Genomic DNA, 23,531 nt, shown 5'->3' with positions numbered 1-23,531 from the left:
CTCCTCTGGTTGCAAAAAGAAGTCTGATTGTATAGAAGTCTATGAGAAAATGAGCCTACTTCTCACTTGATTTATTACCTCAGTAAACATTGTAAACATGAGTTTATGGTCTCAATCACTAGTTTCAAGTCTTCTTCAATACAGCATGATGTTCATTTAGTAAATTATGGTCCCATTTAGAGTCAAATAGACCATAAAGCAGGGGATGCTTTAGGGCGTGGCTACCTTGTGATTGACAAGTCACTACCACGGCGGTCTGGGAGTTGTCCATGTTTTCTTCTTTGTACTTTAACCCTTCCACAGTTAGTTTTCAGTTAATGAAAATGAATTATAACCCTTTTGGTCACCTAAAAATGTCTTATTCAGCGTTCAGTTATACTTAGCTCCACCCTCTCGTGTCACTTCTAGATGGCGACAGCCAAAATGCTGAACCCGAGGCTTCAAAATGGCAGTCCACAAATGGGTGACGTCACGGTGACTACATCCTGTTCTTATATACAGTCTATATATTGTATTTGTATACATATTATTTTATGACAGTCCTAGTTAGTCACATGATTAAAATCACCTACGAAAATGATTATGTCTACTGTACTCCAACTAAACCTGATCCCTTGTACTTGTACTCGATAGCTAGGTTTAGATTGTTTCATCTCAGTTCACAAGATGTATGTTCCCCTCATTTTCTGAGATGTCCAGCAGGAGAACAGCCATGCGGTGTCTGGCCGACGCGTACAACTATGCTTCCAGCACCAGTGCTCACTAGATATGACTGAGGCGTTATTCAGGGAAATAGCTGCAACAGCTGCACGTATACTGTAGAAGATTCCACATAATATCTGCTGTTGGGCTCTCTGTCTAATGCGGTTTTCTGAGGGACGTTATCATCGTCACTCCCCCAATCTCTGCTGTGCTGAGCTTGTATATGGTTGCAAGGAATGATGATGTCAGAGCCAAGATGCCAATTATAAACTCTATACATATTCTGCATTCGCATAATCTGTTCCACGTGATTGGGCGCACTGAAATGGAGTTAAGCCTGTGAGCTAGTCCAGGAAGACAACTGGAGTCTGCTGCTATACTCTCACGTGACACACAGTACTTGCTGCATTTTATATCCACCATACCCTGAATTGGAGCATCTATTCAAGCTGCCAATGCTCGCACTTCATCAGCCCCGGCATACTTCAAATGAGGTAGATCATACAGATGTTTGACCACATCTAAAGGCAACAGTTTTTATAACTGTTCTGAATGGTCTGAATGTGTCTTTCACATGTCTTTGTAGTCTTGCCATAATAAATCGTAAAAATGAGGATAACGGCACACACTTTTGGACTGTCTCTTCTGAAAAGCATTCTTGGTTTTGCACTCTGTTGTATACACAAAAAGTGATATACAGTAAGTGGTTGTGTATAGACTTAAAAAAAAGAGCTTTACAGAGAAGTCCAAACTCTGCCTACTTTCACACCTTTACACCCCGGCCAATCACTGCGTAGAGTGGGCTTGCTTGTAGGATTGTCTGTTTCATAAAGTTAAAAAAATTGTCATCCACAGCTGGCTGCAATTCGACGGTTGGAGAGAGGGTTTCAGATGTTGTTATACTACTTGACAAGCACTCAGTTTGTAACATAGTGAAGCCTTTAGTTTCCCTGTGGGAAATACTATTATTGTCACTCCCTAGTCTCTGTTGTGTTGAGCTGGTTATACGAGGACGAGGTTAGAGCTTTGAGGTTAAAGACGTCCTACTAGATGTACAAGACGACCAAGCCTGAAGCCATACAAACAGTGAGACAAAGTAAGTCTGTGAAGAAGCAAAAGTATTACACAGATAATGTGGTACAACATATAAAGCCTATTTGATGATCCAAAGACATTGGAGGAGATGTGACCTTGATGTGTATGGGTAAGATAATAAAATGGGAATTAAGTTGCTTTCATTAGTGTTTTTATTATTTCAAGTATTACAGTAACAAGCATGTCATTCGTTTGAAGCATACTCAGGCCCGGGGGGGGGATTTTCATATTGTCACTCCCTAATTTTTGCTGAATTGAGTTTGGTGTATCCTTTTTGAGACTGAATTTCAAATCTGTTCCATGAGAATTGTCTCAATGCAACTGCTAGCTAAAGTTAAAGCTAGTGTGAAGAAACTTCAATATTGTTCGAAGGGAATATTCTAGACAACAAAGATATTCAGGACTCCAGAAAAAACTTCTGTATATGGTTAAGACCAAAACTAGAATTCAAATGTTTTAATTTAAAGGCCATGTTCTTTTCCGGCCACTCAGCCATTAGCAAAAAGCAGGGATGTAGGTTACCAAAGTAAGGTTATGAATAATGTGAATGCTAGCTGAGTCAACATTAGCTGTGCTAAGTTTGGAAATAACTGAAAGGTTAGTTCGGATTTTGTGAAGTGGGGTTGTTTGTATACTCCAGCGTTCTGCAAGGTAAAATACTGTTTTTGTGAATGTGGCTTTGAAGAGAGCGATATTAGCAGAAAAAAATATTTTAGCCACCTTAAAAAAAGACCCATCTAAAAAAGTTCAGGTGTATACTATATTTAGAGGAACTGAAACCATTATATTGCTGACAAAGCCACCAGACTACATTCACGAAAACAGTAATTCTACTTCGCAGAAGTTCTGGTTTACCGCTCCATCCATCGGTTTGTTAATGTTTTTTCTGACTCTTTACTTCTGTCTGCTTCTCCAAACTGGGAGCATACCAACTGCCATCTAAGATATAGTATGTAACGTTAATACACTGACTATAACGATGTATATACTGTGTACTGTATATGTAGCAGCGTCATCATGCAGAAACCGACGTCAGGTCACGTGGGAAAAGGTTTTTAGAATGGTTTGGGAAAAAAGACGGTAAAACATACGTACTTTGACCAAAATTTGAATACATCAGGAACACCACAAAACTACAGAATGATATAAAAACTTAAAATAATAATAATAATAATAATAAAAATGGACCCGCCCTTTATGTGTTTCAAGTGTTTCAAGAATACGCTAAGTTAATTTGAAGCATACTGAGGCTTTCCCAGGGTGGAGATGCTATTATGATAACTCCTCAATCTCTGTTGTGTTGAGATTGGTGTGTCATTTTGTGGAGTGACGAGGCCAGACCCCTGACACCAAATGCCTTTTAAGTCAACAGACTAAAAACATGCCCCACTTGACGTTCAAAAGAACTACAGTATTGCGTCGATGAAAAGTGCTAGAAAAAACATAGATATTCAAGGTTCTAGGATTACTGGAGGAGGTGTGACCTTGGTGTTTGTGGATAAGACAAAAACAATAACTAAAATCTGTCATTAGTGTTTAATGTGTTAACATGTGTTAAGTAAAAGAGCCCAAATAGATTTATGCTGACAAAAACAAAGCTTGTCATATTTTAGATTACTGTGCTTCCCTCTAACAACTGAACAAGCATGTAATCCAGACATGTTATTTTAAGACGTGCTATTTAAGTCATGCTTTTCCCTATCTTATGTGCCACGCCAGGATTTTATTTCCTTTCCATAAATTCTTTGAAGTGAAGATGTCTACAAAGTCTGTACTCGTTTCTCACCGTGCATTTTGTGATGATTTGGCTGTTTGGATTATAACAAATGTAGGCTAACTACTGCATGACAGCAGGAGATGGATGGTGCATTGTGACTGGGAGGGATTGGCTGTCAGCCAGGACAGACATAGTGTCTGTGCTGGCACTGCTCTCAGAGCAGGTGCCACAAGGATATAGCTGTGGCAAAAAACATTTTGTCAGAAACTATCAGCTAAGTTTACAGAGGACATCTCTTGCGGTGATTTAGCTGAATGCATATTCATTTCCAATTACAGTATGTAATAAATCAAACATTAGCATAAGACTGAGCAGGTCAGTGTCATGCAAATCCATCTCACTCAACAATGCAGAAGAGCACTTCCATACCTTATTCAAAGAGTCACATCCATTTAACTAATACAAATGGGATATGTACTTTCCACAATTAATCTATTGTGTATTTTTTTTAGTATTGGCTGGTAAAAAAAACAAAAATTTTTTTTTGTATATATTTAAAAGTGTATGGATGTATATATTGCCTACTCCCCTTATAGAAAGATTACATGACACAGATATTATAATCTATAGGTCTTTATTTATTTTTGCAGATAACATATATTGCAATCATGCTTTTTCATATAACACCATCTAAAGACATTTATTATATTTTTTTTACATAGAATATTTTACATTAGGCCCATGAAACAGCTAGAAATATACAAAACAATATTCTCTGACTAGACATTTCTATTACATTATTGTTATTATTATTATTATTATCATCTTTATTATTACTCTATTCTGTTATTGTAATTATAATTTTTACAGTAGAGAGAGATATGTGCTTTTGTTTCTGAGATAATAATATTATTGCAGAAAACAGCAAATAATATCACATTTTTTTTGTTCAACATTTAGACAAAAGAAAAAGAAAAACTCAGGTTGTACGTTGACATTCACAGATACATGTATTACACAGTCCAGTTTACAACATCATTCAAGAGAGAAAACTGCAGTATGGTAACTTTATACAAAATTCACGGAACCCTTTGTCATTGCACATTTTAATTCACATATCTTTGAAAAGAGAACATATAGATAAAAGAAAACAAAAGGGACTGATTCAACCTGATTCCTGTCGCATGTAGCTGCCACAGAAGCAAATCTTCTTGATCCTCCTTCATAGTAATACAGTGATATCTGTGGTCTGTCGCACAGTCAGCTTTTACATATGTTTTATATTGCCGAGCAAACTTGATATGTAATAATAGGTTTTTCTTTACCTTGTGAAAAGGAGTAGTTTCAGTGGTGTTGGCCTACAGTATATAGCATCTGGCTATGTACTGTTGTGGTAACAGTGCTTTGTCCTCTGACTGAGCCAGAGTTTCTCTCTCCTATAGTGTGACATTGGAAATCTGCACTCGCCACAGGATAGAAACACACTAGGACTTCTACTAAAATGACTGAGTGACGGCCATCACAGTTCATTTGCACTGAGAGAAATAATGCTATCTGAATAGCACACAGAAAAGAGGCAACAATTTGGATCAGCTTTCGAGTGTGCCCGAGTAGAATAATGGGAGAAAATGGCAGAAATTTGATGATAGTTGTGTTTTTTAAATGTAGCATTAATTGTTTCAGTGTATAATGATTGTATCTGAGAGAATTTGGTCACGTCCACCTTTGTTCCTGAGGAGAGGGTTACTAAATAGATATACAAGTAAACGGTTCCAGTCAGAATAGTGGTAGCTATCATAGAAATCCTCCATACAGTCTCCAATGCAGCTTATTCATTCTCACAGTTTAAAATATAGATCTGAATTAGCATTGGCTTATTGCAACACAACTCCGTTTTTCCACTTTACTGGTTTTACTGGTTGTCAGGTGAAGGAAAATCTACTTTTTCCAAATAATCTCAGGCAGAAATATCGTACGCACAATACAAATGTGGGATTTCTGTATTGGCTACCACACATTGTTAGAAGTGGTAGTTTACAGATCCAAATTGTGCTTGATGCTGTATTTGCTACTGTTGCTCTTCAGAGAGACAAAAGAAGATGCTCGATATATATTCAGCGGGTCAAATGTCCGCACCAATCTTTCTAACGCGAGTATGATTTTGGTCTTTCTCACTCTCACATATAGAAAATGACCTAAAAATGATTCTACAAAAAAGATTCAGACAACATACAAAGTTATTGTTCTTTAGAAAACAAAGAAACAATTATAACAGTCTCTTGCTATGTATCCTATGTAAGTTATTTTTGCTGTTGTCACAAGTTTCAATCGAGCCAAAACAAATAAAGTTGGACGCTTCAAAATGCCGTACTGTACTTGTGCTTTTCAAAGGAGCCCCAGACGTGGGTGGTAAACATTTCAGGCGAACTGCAGGATCCTGCAAGGGAGTGATAGTCTGGCTAAATTATATTTTACACATACAAGCAGATTTGGCCTTACCTGTTGCACATTCCCATATTGTCTTTGCCATAAATTGGTCAATATTCAATTTTTACAAACTTTCAATTTGCATTTTTTTCACCTACTACACTGCATTCATCTTAATGTATTTATTTCATGTACAAGCAAAATGCATTTAACCAATATGTTTCTTTGTACAGTAATTGTAGTTTAGTAGATTAATTAATATCTTCAAAGTAGCACAATACTATTGAATAAACACGGGCCTCCAAATTTAAATTATATAATCAATATACAGTAATTTCCTAAGTCACATTTCCTCTTCTAAAAAGACTAACTTTTTTGCATAATGAAATTCATAATATCACAACAATTTTGCTGGGTAGTTTGTTTTCCCTCGTACGTTTTATAACTCTGTATTATACAAATAAACAAACAGAAAAACCCCTAAAAATAACTGTGTAATCAGGTTGGTCTCACGTGTCCCCAGGAGGTAGGTGAATAAAAGCAGACGTGGAAGTCTGGTGGTCGTTCCCAACCTTGATTATGTTTTTTTCTGTGTAGATCGCCAGTCTGGCCGTCGAGACAGAGAGACAGGCAGAAGTTTCTAGATGTAGGCTTCCTCGTTGGCCGGGTTCTGACTCTGGTTCTCTGTCTGCTGGTCCGGGCCGTTTTCCTGAGCCTTCACCAGTACCGTAGGCTTGAACATCATCCGCAGACGCTGAGAGGGAGAAGCACAGATACCACACAGCTGAACAAAATGCACTGATGGTGTTGAAATTACAATGAGACGGTGTCATACACCATTAGTAGGGACCAAACAGCTGCAAAGTTTGTGATTAAACCAATGAGCCGTAACAAAACACACCAGCTACACAGCTGTGTGCTTGATGAATGCGCAGTCTCTGAGTGTAAACTTACTACTCTCAGAAAAGACATTTATACAGTTTCCCTGATGTGATGTATGGTTGTATACATTAATACAGCCGGAGATATGGCTGATAAAGGAAAATAAAAGCCTATTCTCATGACACTAACAAATGTTCAGCCGATTAGACTGTTGTCAAGCCATTAAATAGCCTTCTGTCATTATAAGCACCATAGATGAGGGTCATTAGCGGCCTACTGCACCCACTAGTAGATTTTATCATCTATTCATATCGTAGATCACCGAAAGAACACGACAGAGACCTCTAGCGACCATAGTAATTATGACAGGAGCAGAAGCGGAAGTCAGGCGCTGTAGTATAGAGAGCGTGAAACGCCATATGGGGTGGAGGTCGGAAGCGATGGATCGGAGACGAAACACAGGGTTAGCCTTATTGTTTGTGTTCAAATTGTAGTGTTTCATTCAGTTTTAGGGCGTCGCTACCTTGTGATTGACAGGTCGGTACCACACCAGACTGGCAGTTGTCCGCATTTTCATCTTACAACTTTAACCCTTTCACAGTGTGTTTTCAGTTCATGAACGTTAATTTGAAAATTTTTGGTCGCCTAAATTGTCTTATTCAGCATTTGGCTGTGCTTAGCTTCACCCTCTTGTGTCACTTTTGGTTGCAAAAAAAAACAAGATGGAGACGACCAAAATGCCGAACTGGAACTCGAACTCTACGCCTACTTCTTATATACAGTCTATGGTTTTCACCCATGAGGCCGGGGTTCACATCCTGTGAATGGCCAACGCGTTAAGCTTCACTCTCACTTTTGAAACATAGTTATTTTAAGCGTAAACACAATGTTTTTTCCTAAACTTAACTAAGTGGGTTTGTTGCCTGAACCTAAAAAAGCCTTTTTGTTTGTGTTCCAAACGTAACATTTCATTCAATTTTACATGTTAGAACATGTAGCTTTTAAGTTTAGCTTTCACTTTTACAATGTAGTAGGTGTAGCAGGCCCCTATTGACCCACATCTATGGTGCTTATAGCGACTGATAACGCCTATTTAATGGCCTGATAATAGTCAAATCGGGCCAAACATACTGATCCCACAAAACGAAATCAAACCATCCCAAACTTGGTAAATCTTTAAATGTTCTCTGAACTATGGATAATGTTGGACCTGGGATTCTGCGGCACAGTATCATTTGTATGGAGTGTTTTTGAAACTAGGCATCCGCCTGGGTGCAGAGCACTAATCAGCTGGCTGATTGCTACAATTAGACAATCAGCCATCAGCTGGTACTGCAGGATCTGACACCTGCACATCGCCTATGACAGCCTCTGTTGCACTGCCTGCAATTACGGCCCATTTATTCCGTCAGCGGCAGCTATAAACGTGTATCTGTCACTAGGGACCGTATGGATGTAAGGTTATTGTTCAACGCATTATGGATGACTGCAAATCAGAACGCTCTTAATGTAAATGACATGCTGGAAAAGGTATTATATGTCATTGATTGGGATCATCAGATCAATAAAAAATGCAGCGTACCATTCTGCTGCATACAAATGAATGTCATTTACTGAGAACTCTTTGGCTGGTATGGCAAAAAGGCATCTAAAATTGTTCAACAGAACTAATTAGAAACTCTATTTTACTAATCCTTTTATCACTGTTCTGCTCTTCATGGCAATTTATCAAGTCTTTACTTAGCAAGCCGATGTGTTTGCTCATTACAAAATAATTGAATCACAGTGCAGTTATAAAGATCAGAGCAAAATCACTCTGGGCTAAGCTAAGCATTTTAACATCTAATGGGAAGAGTCTTTTTACTGCAAAATTACATTTCAGGTACTACTTTCATTGCTAACCATTATGTAAATGTAAGTGAGGATGATATAAATCCTGGATCAGTATATTCTGGTAAACATTTCTGAGCCAGGCTCTCGGTAAAAAATCTACATGGTGACCTTAACTGTTTATTCAAACTTCCCTTCATGGTTAAAACCGACTGTAAAATCCTCAGGGCTTGTATGACATTATTACATTATCCTCACAAAACATCAGCACCCTCTAAATACACCACTGTGTCTCTGTGTTGGATTGGTCTACCATACAGTATGCAATAATATATTTAAGCCAAAAACCTTGCACACCAAGTAATCCACTTGAAACTCTTAACACAGAGGCTGCCTCGCTGCCGACTGCAGATTAAAATTCAAAACAGCTAATAGATGTGTTTAAATGCTCTGAGGCGGGTGCAGTGATGTGCTCTGGGAAATCTGCGGCTATCGTATTTGCAGTAACTAACCAAAACTCTCAGTATTATATACCAGTGTACATTGTGTACATTTAATAACATAACATTAAAAAACAGGTCAAAGAGTATTATTTAAGTTAACTGTATCAGGTATTTGACTGAATCCACATTGATCTTACCTCTTTGTATGTGCCTTTGAGTGTGAGGAACATGTAGCCCATGTATCCAGGGATGAGGGTCATGGAGGAGAGGGCCATGCACCACCCGACCCCCTGGCCCCAGGCTGGGAACACGTAGTCCCCCATGGTGAGGGGAACCATCTGCACTGCACTAAACAAGAAGACTCCCTGGACAAGAGGGACAAGGAAAAAGATCTCAGCGCCTTCATCATAATCATGTTTAGACATTTAACTATTATTGAGTCTAAATTCAAGGACATGATCATGATAGTAAAACTTCAGAATAAGCTTTTGGTCTTGGATGTCTTGGTCTGTGGGCACAACAAACACTAATATGTAATATGAAGATATGGTGAGATAGTATTGTGATGTTTAAGTAAGGAGCACACAGTTAATTAAGCCAATCATGACATCAAGTAAAAGTTATTAAGTAAAAGTAATTAAACTGCTTTTGGTTTACAACCATCAAAAAAAACATTGCATAGTTTTAAATATAAAGATTATAGAGTGGTGCAGGGATGACGCATTTTTGTGGGCCAACCATGAAGTGAGCATCACCCTGGTTCCCTCGATAAAAAGCCAATGGGATTTATCCATTGGCTTTTGGATTATTGCAGAAAATATACTCTGTGGCAAACACACGTTTATGATACTTACACGTTTTCTTCAGCAAGATAATCTCCACAAATAAACACTACTTCTATGATTTTTTAAATGTGAATGCAATCACCAGAAGTAAAAAGTTCGGCTATAAACAAACTACACCAAGGTTGCATGAACGCGATTATACAAGATGAGGCTGTAAAGGCGGATGAGTTGGCGTGATAACGTTTTGTAGTCTCATTTAGCCACTTGTTAGCAACCGCCTTGTTGAAGACACGTAAAGGCTTCAATATTCATGAGTGCGGTATTTATTGACATATTTTATATTGTAGAACAAAACGTTAAAATCACTTCAGCTTGTGTTAACCACAGACCTTATTTCAGGAATCTAACTAAAAACACATTAAAAAAACCATTGACTTCCAGAGGAGGGAACCGGAAGTGCTGAAATGCTGACTCATTTCCGGGTTTCGGATTCCTGCACCACTTTATAGAAATCATTCTCAATATATAGCTTCACCTGAGACCTAATAAACCAAAATATTGTCCTTGATGGGGTGTTTTTTCCCCTGGTGATGTCTGGACACGTGCATGCTTCCCACAGATAACACTTACGGCCACAATGAGTGGAGTGAAAACGACCCAGCAGGCCTTCCACCACATACTGGGCCTGTAGCCAATCATTTCCTCGATGTTGTCATAGAATTTGTTCACACCTGGAACCAAAGATAAAGCACGATGAATACAGATTTAGTTATTACGTTGTGTGACTATAGATGCGCTCCATAATTCCGATCTCAGATATGTTTCCAGTCTGGATCTTAGATGTTAGATCTTAAGATTTTAGCCCCCAATAAGTGTGTGTTAATGTTTTAGACATAAAAGTGTGTGGCTCACCATAAAACCATGAAATTGAGATGCACTCAAAGAAGACCAGGAAGAGCAGGCACATTCCACTAGCTGAGTAGTAGTCAAATAGCTTGAACACGTACAGTCCACCCTGAAAAAGGAGAGAAAAACAAAAGAAAAGAAGATAAGACGGATGAAGGCGAAGGGGGAAAACGTTAAAGAAGCAATTATAGTATTGGATGTGCAGGACAGTACTAAATCGGTCAAGTGGAATAACATCAAGGGCGCGAGCACCGGTGGCTCTGGCTGGTGAGCGTTAGTGATGTTTCATTCGTGAGAACAGAGCTGGTGCTGGCTTCCTTGTGGAGACTGTGAGTGTTCTGCACAGGCAGGACCAAAGTGTAGATCGAGCATCTCCTCGAAACATTTCATGTCTGTCCACCATCTCTCGTGGCTATCAGGTCATTGTGGAGACCAGCTCAAAGGGACCTGCTACAGTTCGTCAACTCCTATACTCTGTGTGGCTTGATATATTTTATACTGCCCGCCCGGAGCAGCGATTAAGCTAACTGCCTCATTCTCACAGGGCTATGCATGTGGCGTGATGGATATCCAGTTTGGCAGAAATAAAGGGACAATGCCGGGTCTTCGAGTGTCATTGGCCAACATGACCTTGGCCTGCAGTGATTCTGTCATTTTTAGCTCACAAGTACTGAAGGCAGAAACAGAAGCCTCTTTGCTGACTTTTTGTTGACTTTTGGCTCCTTCACTTGTATTTTTTGTTTTTTTGGATTATTGGTGTTCCATACAGTTTTGCTATAGCTCCACTCAAAGTTAGCTCAAATGCTGTGGGGAGGGCTTATATTACCAAAAATGTCATATCTGCTGACGTTTTGTGCAATTGCGACCACATTTGGTGGACACGTGTAGATATGATGTGTGAGTGACCATGACCAATTTGGTGCCATTTGGCCAATAGGTTGCACTCAAGCAGCATCATCTAGAATGGAAGTAATCTCTGTCTGTCTGTCTGTCTGTGTATGTATGACTGCCCTTAACATATCTCGAGAACCGTTCATCCAATCAACTTCACACACAGCGGGTGCAAACAGCCATTCTCGACAAGGCTGCAAACAGAACCTCTGGGGACCGCAATCAGCCCGTTCCGGATGGGCACACGCTCCAAATGGGTACTGCACTAATACAGGTACAACTAGTAGTTTTTATACAAAATAAATAATACAAATTTAGTAAACAGCTTCTTCTAATGATCATGTACAGTGATCAATGTTTCTTTAGAATCATTATAGGTTTAAAACTGACTAAGTAGATTGAAATAGTATTAAAATATCATGGTGTGCATTTACCCTTAGGAAATTTGGACTTACAGACAGACCTAATTCAATATCTTGGCAAACTTCACGGCAATCTGCCAGTTGAATAATCAGATATTTTGTGCGGCATGTTGACCTTAGGGGGACGCTAGAGAGATGATGTGCACAAAATGGTTCATTCTCTGAAGAGCATGAATGTGTTCAGTGATAATATTTCATAGCAATCTGCTCCTTAGAGTAGGGTTTATGAAAACCTTTAGGACTCACTGTTGGGGCACCGTGTGAATCGGGCCTGCAGGTGTGAGACATCTTCAACTGGACCAAAGTGTTGGACAGATGGACAAATGGACAGGCAAACTGACCATGTCATTATCCTTTGGTCCAGCAGCCAATGCTGGTAAATAAGTGGAATTAAATCACAGCTGTGAACCTTTGTTTCATGTTGTTTCATGTTTGCGGATTGAAACATGATGCTAAATGACCTGAACCTCTTTGGCTAGTAACTACAGTCTCAGAGGGAGTATAACCCCATGACCTTTTCACTTAAATGCTCTGTGGATTTCATCTGAGGGCCACTTGGCGAGCTGAGTTAACAACCTAGCTGAGTAAACAGCTTGGCAGGTTACTGGGTCAGCTACTGAGGTCACACCAATGGTGTCCTGTGGGATGCTTACAAGTCTGTGGAAAATGTTTTATTATCCTGTGACATTGCCAAAGTCAGCGTTTCTACTGGATTCTCCAAATATTATGAAAGGAGGGCAAATCCCCATAGTGTGATTACTCCGAATATGGCAACAGATATCAACCTGGTCACTTAGTGGGAGGCTGTTGTGAGTGTTTTTCTACTAACTACCCAGTGATATCTCTGTGAGTTGGTTTATTATCCAACAATAAAGAAGTATTTACCTGTGTGATGTTGGACAGTCCAATGATGTAAGAAATAAGGCAGACGATTGCAATGAAGATCTCTCTGCGTTTTCGGAGAATGTGAGGGAATTCATCAACCAGCGCGGTGATGAAGCCTTCCACAGTGCAGAACTGGAGAGATCACAGACTCACGTCAAAACTGTGTTATGTAATACACTGTTGTCACGATAAAAACATTTTCTACGGTTTAGAGCTAACTTTCATGAATGAAAGAGTAACAGCAAGACACATTACATTAAACACACATTAAATATGGACATTTTAATTAATTTATTTCATTTTAACTTTCATTTGTTCAAGCATTGCTTGACAGAAGCTGGAACATCAGCACTTTGCTGTATGAATATGGCCCAAAAAACACAACTGAGACCATTTGTGTTGGGTTATGTTTACCTGGCTGTCGATTCCCAGCATCAGCAGCATGGAGAAAAACAGTATGGCCCAGAGTGGAGAGATGGGCAGCTGGGTCACGGCCTCAGGATAAGCCAAAAATGCTAGGCCAGGTCCTGACAAAAGATCAACAATAAGATCAGTTCAAAAACAAAATGGCAAAAAAAAAAAAAAAAACAGTTCAAAAAATGAATGTTAAGTTAATTTAAATGTGTGTTGTCTACCATTTTTTAACACACACATACTCATGCCACAATAAAACTGCAATACTGGAAAAATCCAAAGTGTCCTTGGAAGAACAAAGTTTGAGTCCTGAATGTCAAACTCGAGTATTAACAAAGGACAGAGAGTTTTGCAAAATCATTGAGCAATTTTTTCTTTCTAATAACCCAGAAATCAGAACTGACATATTATAGTGAAAAACTAAAATCCTCCCTTTTCAACTGAGAGAATAACATCTAGCAATTTCAAGGGCTAATTTTTGCACAGTCGCAAGTATCTCTTGCCTGTGCCGATTGTCACTATCGATTTTCAACATTGATTGCAATTACCTGAGGCTGCCACATCAGCGATGGGTCTTTTTGTTACGTTGGACATGAATCCCACGATGGAGAAGATGACAAGGCCGGCGAACATACTGGTGCAGGAGTTGATGCAGCAGACAATGATTGAATCTCTGTAGGGGAGACAAAGCACGAAGCAGCCATTGTCACGCCGATATCAATTCCTTATCAACCCGTCACACATTGTCGAGAGGCATGAGGGGGGAGGGACGGCGGAGAGCCATTTTGCATCCTGCGGTAACACAGCAGCTGAGTGCATTCATATTGACCTGTTCTTTTAAAATGGCAGTGAGCTCCTGCAGTTTCAAAATAGTTGGAACCATAGATGTAGTGGGGCTGCAGACCGGTGTTTATCCGACAATGTGACAGAGGCTGAGGCAAACCGAACGTCTGTGCAGTGTAAAACAGACGATAGAACCAAAATAATGGAACGACTGATACAGCTGGAGGCTCAAATAGTCCCAAAATAGAAGGTAAAGCAGAAACTATGTTGCCAGGAAACCAAAAATAATCCCGGGAAGAGACATCTGCACAGTCTCATTGAAAAAAAAAGATGTGAGTGACCGGTGCTAGACACTCTAAACTGGTATTTCATTCATGTGTGAATAATCACCTACCTGTATACGTTGTTGTTGAAGGGATTGTAGCTGCCGAGAGCAATCAGAGAGCCTAATCCCAGCCCATAGGAAAAGAAGATCTGGGTGGCAGCATCCAGCCACACCTGACACACAAAGATTAGAAAAAAGAGGTTAAAATAACCAGATTTAGACACCTAACTTGTGCAAAATTGATGCTAAATAGAGTAATTAATTATTTTAAAAATGGCCAGTTTTCATTTTATTTTACTGATGATATGATCTCATTTGTCATTTTCAGCCAATTTAACTGGCTGGACTGATTAAGCCATGTGCACAAATGCATCTTGTAAACCTTTGATGTAGCTAATGGCAGGAACTGGGAGATTGTTACACCTAAGTGGTGTCTTGTTAGACTTGGTGCAATCTGATCCCACTCTGATCCTATTGCATCCCATCTTGATCGACTTAACTCAGAGGACCTTGCCTTGTCTAATGATGTTTCTCTACACCTCATCTAGCTTCATCTCATGTTCTTCTCGAGCTTTAATGAGGTGGCTGAGTAATTTATTCACAATCATTACCGAATAACACATCATCAAAAAAAGATCAATACTATCATATAGGGTTTTATCTTTCTGAAGGAAAATGCATCAGCCCTAAATACCACTTGCACACTTCAGCCCTTGTGAGACCTATTGTATACTTTATAATTAGCCTGCAACAGCTTAATAAATATAAATATACAGAGCCATCGCAGTAGTTCAACATTTATAAGCGTATTGCTCTGCTGCTTAAGGGAAAATATTTCGAGCAAACACTGATAGATGTTTTTTTTTGGCTGTGTGCTAATTAGGGGTGTAAGAAAATATCGATACACTTGAGTATCGATTTATGTTTGTGATACTGTATTGATTCTCAAAACACTATTGATTTTAATTAATAGTTTACATGCAGCAATTCAGGGCAGACAGTGGTTCATTTTGTGTTGTGTTTAAACCCCCAACAGCTAGATTGGGTTGTAATCTATCTTCAGACATTTGACTCCACTCCAACGTAACAACGTAAACTGAAACAGGAAGTAGTTTAACAGCGTACCGCCTTGCTTACAGTATTGCAATACATCGCAATATATTGAATTGTAACCCCGGTATCATGATACATATCGTATCACCAGATTTTTGCCAATACAGCCCTAGTACTAATAGACATCCTTTCTTCTATGGAAGAAAGGATGTCTTTCTTTCCATGCAATTAACAGTGTTAATAAATAAGTATTACTGCAATACTGTGCACTCACTGAGAATCTACTGTATTTGGATAAGATTGTACTCTGTGCACACCTTAAAGATAGGGTTGACGATGTTGGAAAGATAGCATAATTTGAATGTAGCATTGCCTCAGGAGCTCCGTCTAAAACGCCCCCCCACACACATACTCGTGCGTCGCCGCATCATAACTACTTCACAGACACAGAGCGGAGAGAGGACCTCAACTCAACAACGCTACCTCATGACAAGTAACCGCGACAGTGCTACTTTTGGCTGAGTTATCTCTTCCATTCTCCAGTAAGTGTAAGGCGGCGACGCGCTTTGAGTTCAGGCTGGTGCACGCCAAGGGTAGAGAACGAGCAGGGAGGCATCTGATTGGTTCTTTCCAAGCGGACCTCGAGGCAATGATTGGTAGACGCTTTTACAGGATTACAGCAGCTACTGATGACGGCTCTGTTCCGGTCCTTTTTCAGAGCTCATAAGTAATGGATCGCTGTCTGGGCGTAAAGACCATTTCAACCAATATAACAAATAGTGTATATTGGGTAACATCGTCAACCCTGCCTTTAATGACTAATTATAGTACTCTTCGCCTAAATGCAGGTACAGTAAGAGACCTCTACTATGGTATTACGGTAACCCATAAACAGTCTGTACAACTTAGCCCCAAAAAGAAAACCTCCCACTGGTGCTCAGCTTATCCTCTGCAGCCACCTTAACAAAGATGTATGTGTATTCCTGAACAGAATCAGTCTTTAGGTTGAAAACAGAGAGCGTACCTCGGACTCCTTCAGTTTCTGAAAGTCTGGTGTGATATAGAAGAGGATTCCATCAAATGCACCAGGTAGAGTGATGCCACGGCAGAACAGGATGAACAGCATGAAGTAAGGATACGTGGCTGAGAAGTACACCACCTGTGGGACACAAAGTTATAGTTGGAAAAAAAGAATATTGTCTATCTAAACTCTCACTTGTAGTGAGCATCATTTAACTTGTCCTGCGAGGCAACAGAAACTTGTTTGACTCATCCTGAACAGTGTTACAGTACTGTGTGCAGCACAGTACAGCACAGTGACCTAGTCTGCCATTCCCCGGAGGCCAGATGACCCAAGAACGGTTGGGTTCAGCACACTCTGAGTGCACTATTTCCCTCCTTATCTGAACTAATTTGTGCTATCAAAGTCAGAACAGTTCAGATCATTCGCGAGAGAATCTACCACATAAGAAATGAACTAACAGAGAAACTGTCAATAACACTGTTATGTATAAAAAAACAATGATGAATCTGCAATACGTAAAATAAACAAACATTGATATTAATGTAATATGATAAAACATGTGATCACAGATGTTATGGTTTTGTAGTTTTTTTGCTCAGTTGCTTTACAGCAGTTAAGTTTAGGCCTTTGTATCACTTTGTGGAATGTGTAGGTGCTTGTCGTGCTTTGGATTACAGGGAAATAGTGTTTACAATGTTGTATTGCCTTTTAAAGAAACACTGAGGGGTTGGCAGAGTACTACTCATGTGATCCCTACATTTGAACAGTAATCCAGCACGTCACTGGGCCAATTTTACACCCTTAAGCATAAAGATGATGCAAATTCAATTCAAAAATGGATTTTTATTTTTCCATTTTGTTTCGTTTCAGTCTTGTCCCCTCCCTTTACTTACTTTGCCAGTCCAGCTGACCCCCTTCCAGATGCAGAAATAGACGAGCACCCATGCAATGGCGAGTGTGATAGCCAGTGGGATCCTGAGCTCCCCGGGCTTCTCCAGACCATCGGTCATCTGGTGCATGTTACGTCTGCAGGGAATAAGGAGTAGATTGGGCTTACTGCAATGCACAAATGCATCCTCGATCTCGTACATGCATGGGCGCACACTCAAATATGCACACACGTGCCTGGATACTCACAAAAAGCCCCATCCCTGGCTTTCTTTTCTCACCCCTAAAGCTTAGAAGTATCTGGATAAATGGATATTAAGGAATTTGCTGAACTATTGGATCCAAATGGCCATATCAGACTCCAACCCTGATCTTCATTGTGACCTTATCTTAAATCTGTTCGCAACAGAGCAGCATCCTTGTGAACTATACAGACTCTTACTCCCAGAACTCCTGCACAGCGCTGGTGAGGTTCCTGGTGTCTGGGATGCTGTAGTTGGTGTAACAGCGGTCTGTGTTCCAGGGATTGCCACAAGTCTGCCATGGCAGATCCTGAAAATTAAAGAAAAAAAAGAGAGAAAAATCACACAGACAGCTCTTTTTACTTGGAACACTCTCCCACCGCCGGGTCCCATTCTCTCTGGCTGTCGAGCAGCCAAGACCATGATACTCATTGAGATTTCATGCTTTTCTCCGAGGAGTGAATGCCTCATCGCCAAATGCATTTATCAATACCTTGTGTGAGGTGCTAATTATGTGGGAAAGGAAGTAATAAATGTCATAGTCTGTTAAGAGCTGTTCACCCCTATATAAGAGGGGCTGGCAAAAAAAGACCTGCCACATAACTAACAGGGTTACTATGTAAAAAAAAATATATACAACCTGGGCAAAAAAAAATCTGTGCTTTGTTCTGATTTAAAGGGGCACATGTGTGAAAGATGTTTCAGTATGACATTACACTACTACACAAGATTTTTTCACCTCTATTAGTATTGTTTTATTAGGGAACAGCATGAATATAAATATGAAATACTCACAGCAGTGAAGGAGTTGTACAGGTAGTAAATAGCCCAGGAGATGATTACAATGTAATAGATATTTAACCAGAAGGACAGAACAGCAGCAGCCATACCCACACCTGCAACAACCGGAGGCATGATGTTAAATTGTGCTGACATATTTATGTTGACATAAAACGAGAATAACAATATATTTAAGATTTTTTGGTCTTTCACTGAGGACAAACCTTTGACCTCTGTTGCTTAATTACAAGGAGCCCAATTTTTTCTGACTTTGCCTTTGTCTGTTAATCAACCTGTCTTTCCTGAAGCATCCAGTTAACCTAAAATGTATATTTTAAGGGCTTAAAGATAACGTAAAAATGTCTTTTACCTTTGAAAACGGGGGCCAGCTTCCACACTCCAAGCCCTCCAATAGAAGTGTACTGACCAAGAGCCGTCTCCAGAAAGAACAGGGGCATGCCAGCAAATATGAGGGTCAAAAAGTAGGGAATCAAGAAGGCCCCTGAATGAGAGGTGAGAGGTAAAGGTGTGTAAGTGAAGGTAAATCATTAACTATCAACATTCATCATAATCCAGATAGGATATTTGGTAAAAGGAGTGTTTGGTTTCACACTGATCAACGTGCAGGCTTTCGCTTGTGCGCAATTACGCACGGCTTAGATGGGGGGAAATAGGCTTTAGTTTTATTTTAATAAAAAACCTCCAAGGGCAAACTGGCAGGTTTTGATGTCGACATCTTTGCACTCCTTTTGGTGTATGGATAAATGGAAAATTGCCAAGAAATTCCTGATTACCTCCTCCGTTTTTTCCACATAAATAAGGAAATCTCCAGACATTTCCCAGTCCGATTGCGTATCCGACACAAGAGAGAAGAAAGTCAAATCTGCCACCCCACGTTTCTCTCTCGGGGATGTCACTTTTCGTCTTCTGCACTTTCACCACCAAGGTTTTGGGTTTGTCATTTGGCGTGGTGGTGGTGGTGGTGCTGGGCGCGTCATTCACCGTCTCCGTTAAGACGTGTCCGTCCGAGGCTTTGGTCCCGTTGGTGGCCATGGTCGCTGTGCGCGTCGGGTAGTCCTGACCAGTGGAGAGGAGCGGGTTTCAGCACCGGTCCAGCAAACAGCAGCTTCTCCGTCCTGCGCACCCAGCTCCCAGATACACTGCCGAGTAGAGACGACGAATCGGGGTAATGAGTGCGATCAGGAGCAGCTCACCAGCGGTCCAGTTACCCTGAAAACATCATGAAATAAATATAAAAATTCACTGAAGAAAAAAAAAATCAATTAGATGAAATGATTTTGTTTGCTCCCTATTCAAATCTACTTGTTTGAAATATTTTATGAAGTCGAATGTCAGGGATCATTTGCGTAATTGTACTGTAATTCTTTAGTACCTTGACAAAAAAAGTAAATTCAATGAAAGTTTAATTATGTTCTCCATTAACTGAATAATCACTTGTTTTCTGGAAGAAGAAAAAAAAATTAAGATTAAATAGGTGACAAAATTGCTTATCAATGTGGGTATTGTAGTAGCCTGTGCTGAAAAAAGAAGTTTTACATTACTGCTTAAATATCATTTTGTTCACGATTATTATGCATGCGTCTATTCTAATTGCATGACATTTCTTCAGGGGTGGAGAGAGAAAAAAAGAAATGTGCCCCACGATCCGTGAACCCCACGGGATCAAATAAAGACTTCTCATGCAATAAGAATCACTTTTAATTGCCCGGAGTGAATGCATGTTAGCAGAAATTTAGAGCCTGCTCTTGTCCTTGAGTCATTATGCTCTAAATTCAATGGCCCACTTCCTTCTGCTCCGGCACAAGAGGAGCGCAATTAAACACATTTAGGAGTCAGGCGCGACCATAATGTCCAATGAATCACCTGGAGAGGCTCATAACTCACTGGATGTGTCTGAGTAGACATTTTCATCAAATATCTGTGTGGGCAAAGTTATAATATTAAAATATTTATTTTTACTTTAATTAATGCAAAACAAATTGAGCTTTAACACAACAAGATTTTATCAAATTTCTGCATTTTTAAAAAAAGTATGTTATTTACTTCAATTTATTTCTACTTTTAAAAATGCAAAATCTGCTATCGTGATAACTGAACGGATGAAACACGGAGCGCGCTCTCCATCAACTCGCGTGCATAATTGTGGAAAAACATCATAAGGCAACACGGTTAATCTCTTGTTTGTTTTGTTTTTTTAAAAAATGTGCATTTTATATCAAATCTGTGAATAATATTCCAGGTCCGTGTAACATTTAACACCCTCAAGGCAAATTGGGATTTAGTGAACAAAGAATTATGTGTATTTTCTTTTACCATGCTGATCACACATTTACATTTATCACATTTAAAACATTTTGGCTGCAAGACTGGAGGATCAAACACGTTAATGACCCTCATGAGATCAAGTGAAGTGCGGCGCGCATTGCCAAATTCAGCGCATCTGCATATAGATGCCAAATTCCACAAACCATGGTCCTCTCCGACAAACAACAAATATATATCCCTGATTTATATGAAATGCATACTGTGGAACGTAATACTCACAATAAAATCCTTTTATTTCCCAGATTGCTTCCCCGATGGGAAAAAAATCCGAATTTTTAAAAAAAAGTTACTTCCTTGCACTTTCACAGAATACAACCAAGGTGGAAACTTTTGCATCCGACGATTGCAAAGCCAATATACGATCCTGAGAGTGGAGGACGGCGAGCAAGTGCGTCTTCAAGAGCGAGGTGCTGTCCTGAAAGGAGTGGTGCTGAAAGAGAGGAGAGGAGAGAAGACGGAGGAAGAAGGAGCTGCTGCTGCCGCCGTCTGAGCTGGAGCGAGCAGGGACGTAACATGGAGCGCAGGATCCTCACTCACTCTCATCTACATAGCGTCAATGTCACCTCAAAGTCGACCCTCCCCAACTCCAACTCCAACATTTCCACCACTGAGATGGCAGCGGGTTTGAGAGAGGAGCATCCTCTTGTCTCAAGGTTTTATATCCTTACTCAGGCAGCTTTTTTTTCTTTTTTTTTTTACATCAGCAAGTTCTCTCTCTCTCTCTCTCTTTCTCTCCCTCTCTCCCTCATTCATCCTTTCTGGCTCACTCAGGGGCCAGTTGATGCTTACTTAACATAATAAATAGATTTCATCAAGTTGCCATGAGTAACACTTGTGCAAACTTAAGTGGGACTTTTTTCCCCTAAACTTCTATCCATCCAACTTTTGGGTAACGAACATACAATACGATACGATACCATACGATACCATACGATACCATACGATGCGACACAATACAATACCATACGATGCGATACGATACCATACCATACCATACGATGCGATACCATACCATACCATACGATACCATACGATGCGACACGATACGATACCATACCATACCATACGATGCGATACCATACCATACCATACGATACCATATGATACGATGCGATACCATACAACTTTATCGTCAGTTTGCACTGAAATTCATTTTGCATCCATAGGCAGCTCAGTTTGAGAAAAAGTACACATACAGTACTCTGCGCTCTCTATTAACTCGCGTGCGTAATTGTGAAAAGCATCATAAGGCAACACGGTTAATCTCTTGTTTGTTTGTTTTTTAAACAGTACGCATTTTATATCAAATCTGTGAATAATAATCCAGGTCCGTGTAACATTTGACTTCAAAGAGACGCCCTCAAGACAAATTGAGATTTAGTGAACAAAGAATTATGTGTATTTTTTTTCTCCATGCTGATCACACATTTACACATTTAGTGATGAACATACGATACGATACGATACGATACGATACGATACGATACGATACAACTTTATTGTCAGTTTGCACTGAAATTCGTTTTGCATCCATAGGCAGCTTAGTTTGAGAAAAAGTACACATACAATAGACATACTGTTACCATAGACAGACAGACAAGTAAGACCCATCAGACAAAAAAACATGAAACGTGTGTAAAAGGCCATACTATGGGTTGAAATAAGAAGTACAATGTTGCATCAATGCAGCCACTTCCAAAGTAGCAGATACAGAGGAAGATGCCAATGGCTGCTTTAGCTCCTGGCAAAACATGATAAGAGGGCCCCAGCCAATAAAGGGAGTCAGGGTGTTTGAGATAAATTGAAAACTCTGCTTATAATCTTCTTAGCCAGCTGTCTTCCAAAATGAAATACCCTTGTGGAACATCCCAAATGAGCAGTCTTAACGCAGACTTTAACTCCCGCATCGAGATAAATTATTAGAGTCTCACTGGGAAGATTAGACTCTCGCCGGGTTTAACAGTTAAAGTTTGAGTCGTGAAAACGAGCAAAGATTAAACCAGTGTTAATGTTAAAAGAAACTCTACATCTGCCTTTTGGGAATGCCTGACTGAAACTCTGATGGTTTTCCCAAATTTGAAGTTTGTTGCACCGTCCTAAAGCTCTCAGATGACAATTTATTGTGATATTTTAGTGCCAAAGCAGCTTCATTTTAATGTCAAGTGGCATCACATGCAATGTCATGGCTTATGTCGTTGTTTAGGATGCATGAAATTCCGGAGTGTGTCAAAAATGTTTACACATTTCTACCATTTCTATATTTTCCTATGAATTTGCTTCATTTCTTCTCCTTTTTCCACACCATCCCTATTTCTCTCACGCCTTGCTTCTTTTGCTCCCCCCCTGTGCTCATCTGCCCAAATCTTCCCCTACCATCTTTTGTTCTTTTTGTCTCCGTCCGCCACGCTGTAGGCTGCACGGTGCTGATACAGTGCAACAGAAAGCCACACCACTGACAGGGAAGCAAAGAACGCCCAGATGGTGAACCAATGAGGGGTGATCTAACCTTCTAAATGATACAAAACCAAAATTTAGCATTTTTTAATCCCAACTGGCTGATTGGCCTGCGGGCTGTGGCACCTCAAATGTGCAAAAAAAAAAAGCCTCCCGTGGGCCTGCAGCTCTCACACACGAGGGGAATTCAAAATGCCACAGTGATGAGAGCTGGTGGAGCTGCGCTTGTGGCCCCGG

The 23,531-nt window shown here is 40.0% G+C and overlaps 1 protein-coding gene across 1 annotated transcript; it reads right to left on the bottom strand.

Moving 5' to 3' along the window:
• Positions 1-4,123: 4,123 nt before the first annotated feature.
• Positions 4,124-21,488, bottom strand: slc6a1b (solute carrier family 6 member 1b). The gene is made up of 15 exons (XM_074643472.1): positions 21,060-21,488; positions 19,289-19,724; positions 18,865-18,996; positions 18,510-18,610; positions 17,915-18,024; positions 17,478-17,610; positions 16,585-16,719; positions 14,577-14,680; positions 13,948-14,072; positions 13,400-13,512; positions 12,986-13,117; positions 10,794-10,896; positions 10,512-10,612; positions 9,294-9,461; positions 4,124-6,695 (listed from the first exon to the last, which is right to left on the bottom strand). The coding sequence occupies exons 2-15, from the start codon at positions 19,545-19,547 to the stop codon at positions 6,582-6,584; spliced, it is 1,830 nt and encodes a 609-aa protein (XP_074499573.1). The 5' UTR covers positions 19,548-19,724; positions 21,060-21,488; the 3' UTR covers positions 4,124-6,581.
• Between the last annotated feature and the right edge of the window lie 2,043 nt (positions 21,489-23,531).

Source organism: Sebastes fasciatus, chromosome 1, assembly GCF_043250625.1.
Source record: "Sebastes fasciatus isolate fSebFas1 chromosome 1, fSebFas1.pri, whole genome shotgun sequence".
Classification (NCBI taxonomy): Eukaryota; Metazoa; Chordata; class Actinopteri; order Perciformes; family Sebastidae; genus Sebastes; species Sebastes fasciatus.
This window is presented reverse-complemented; position numbering and strand designations above follow the sequence as displayed.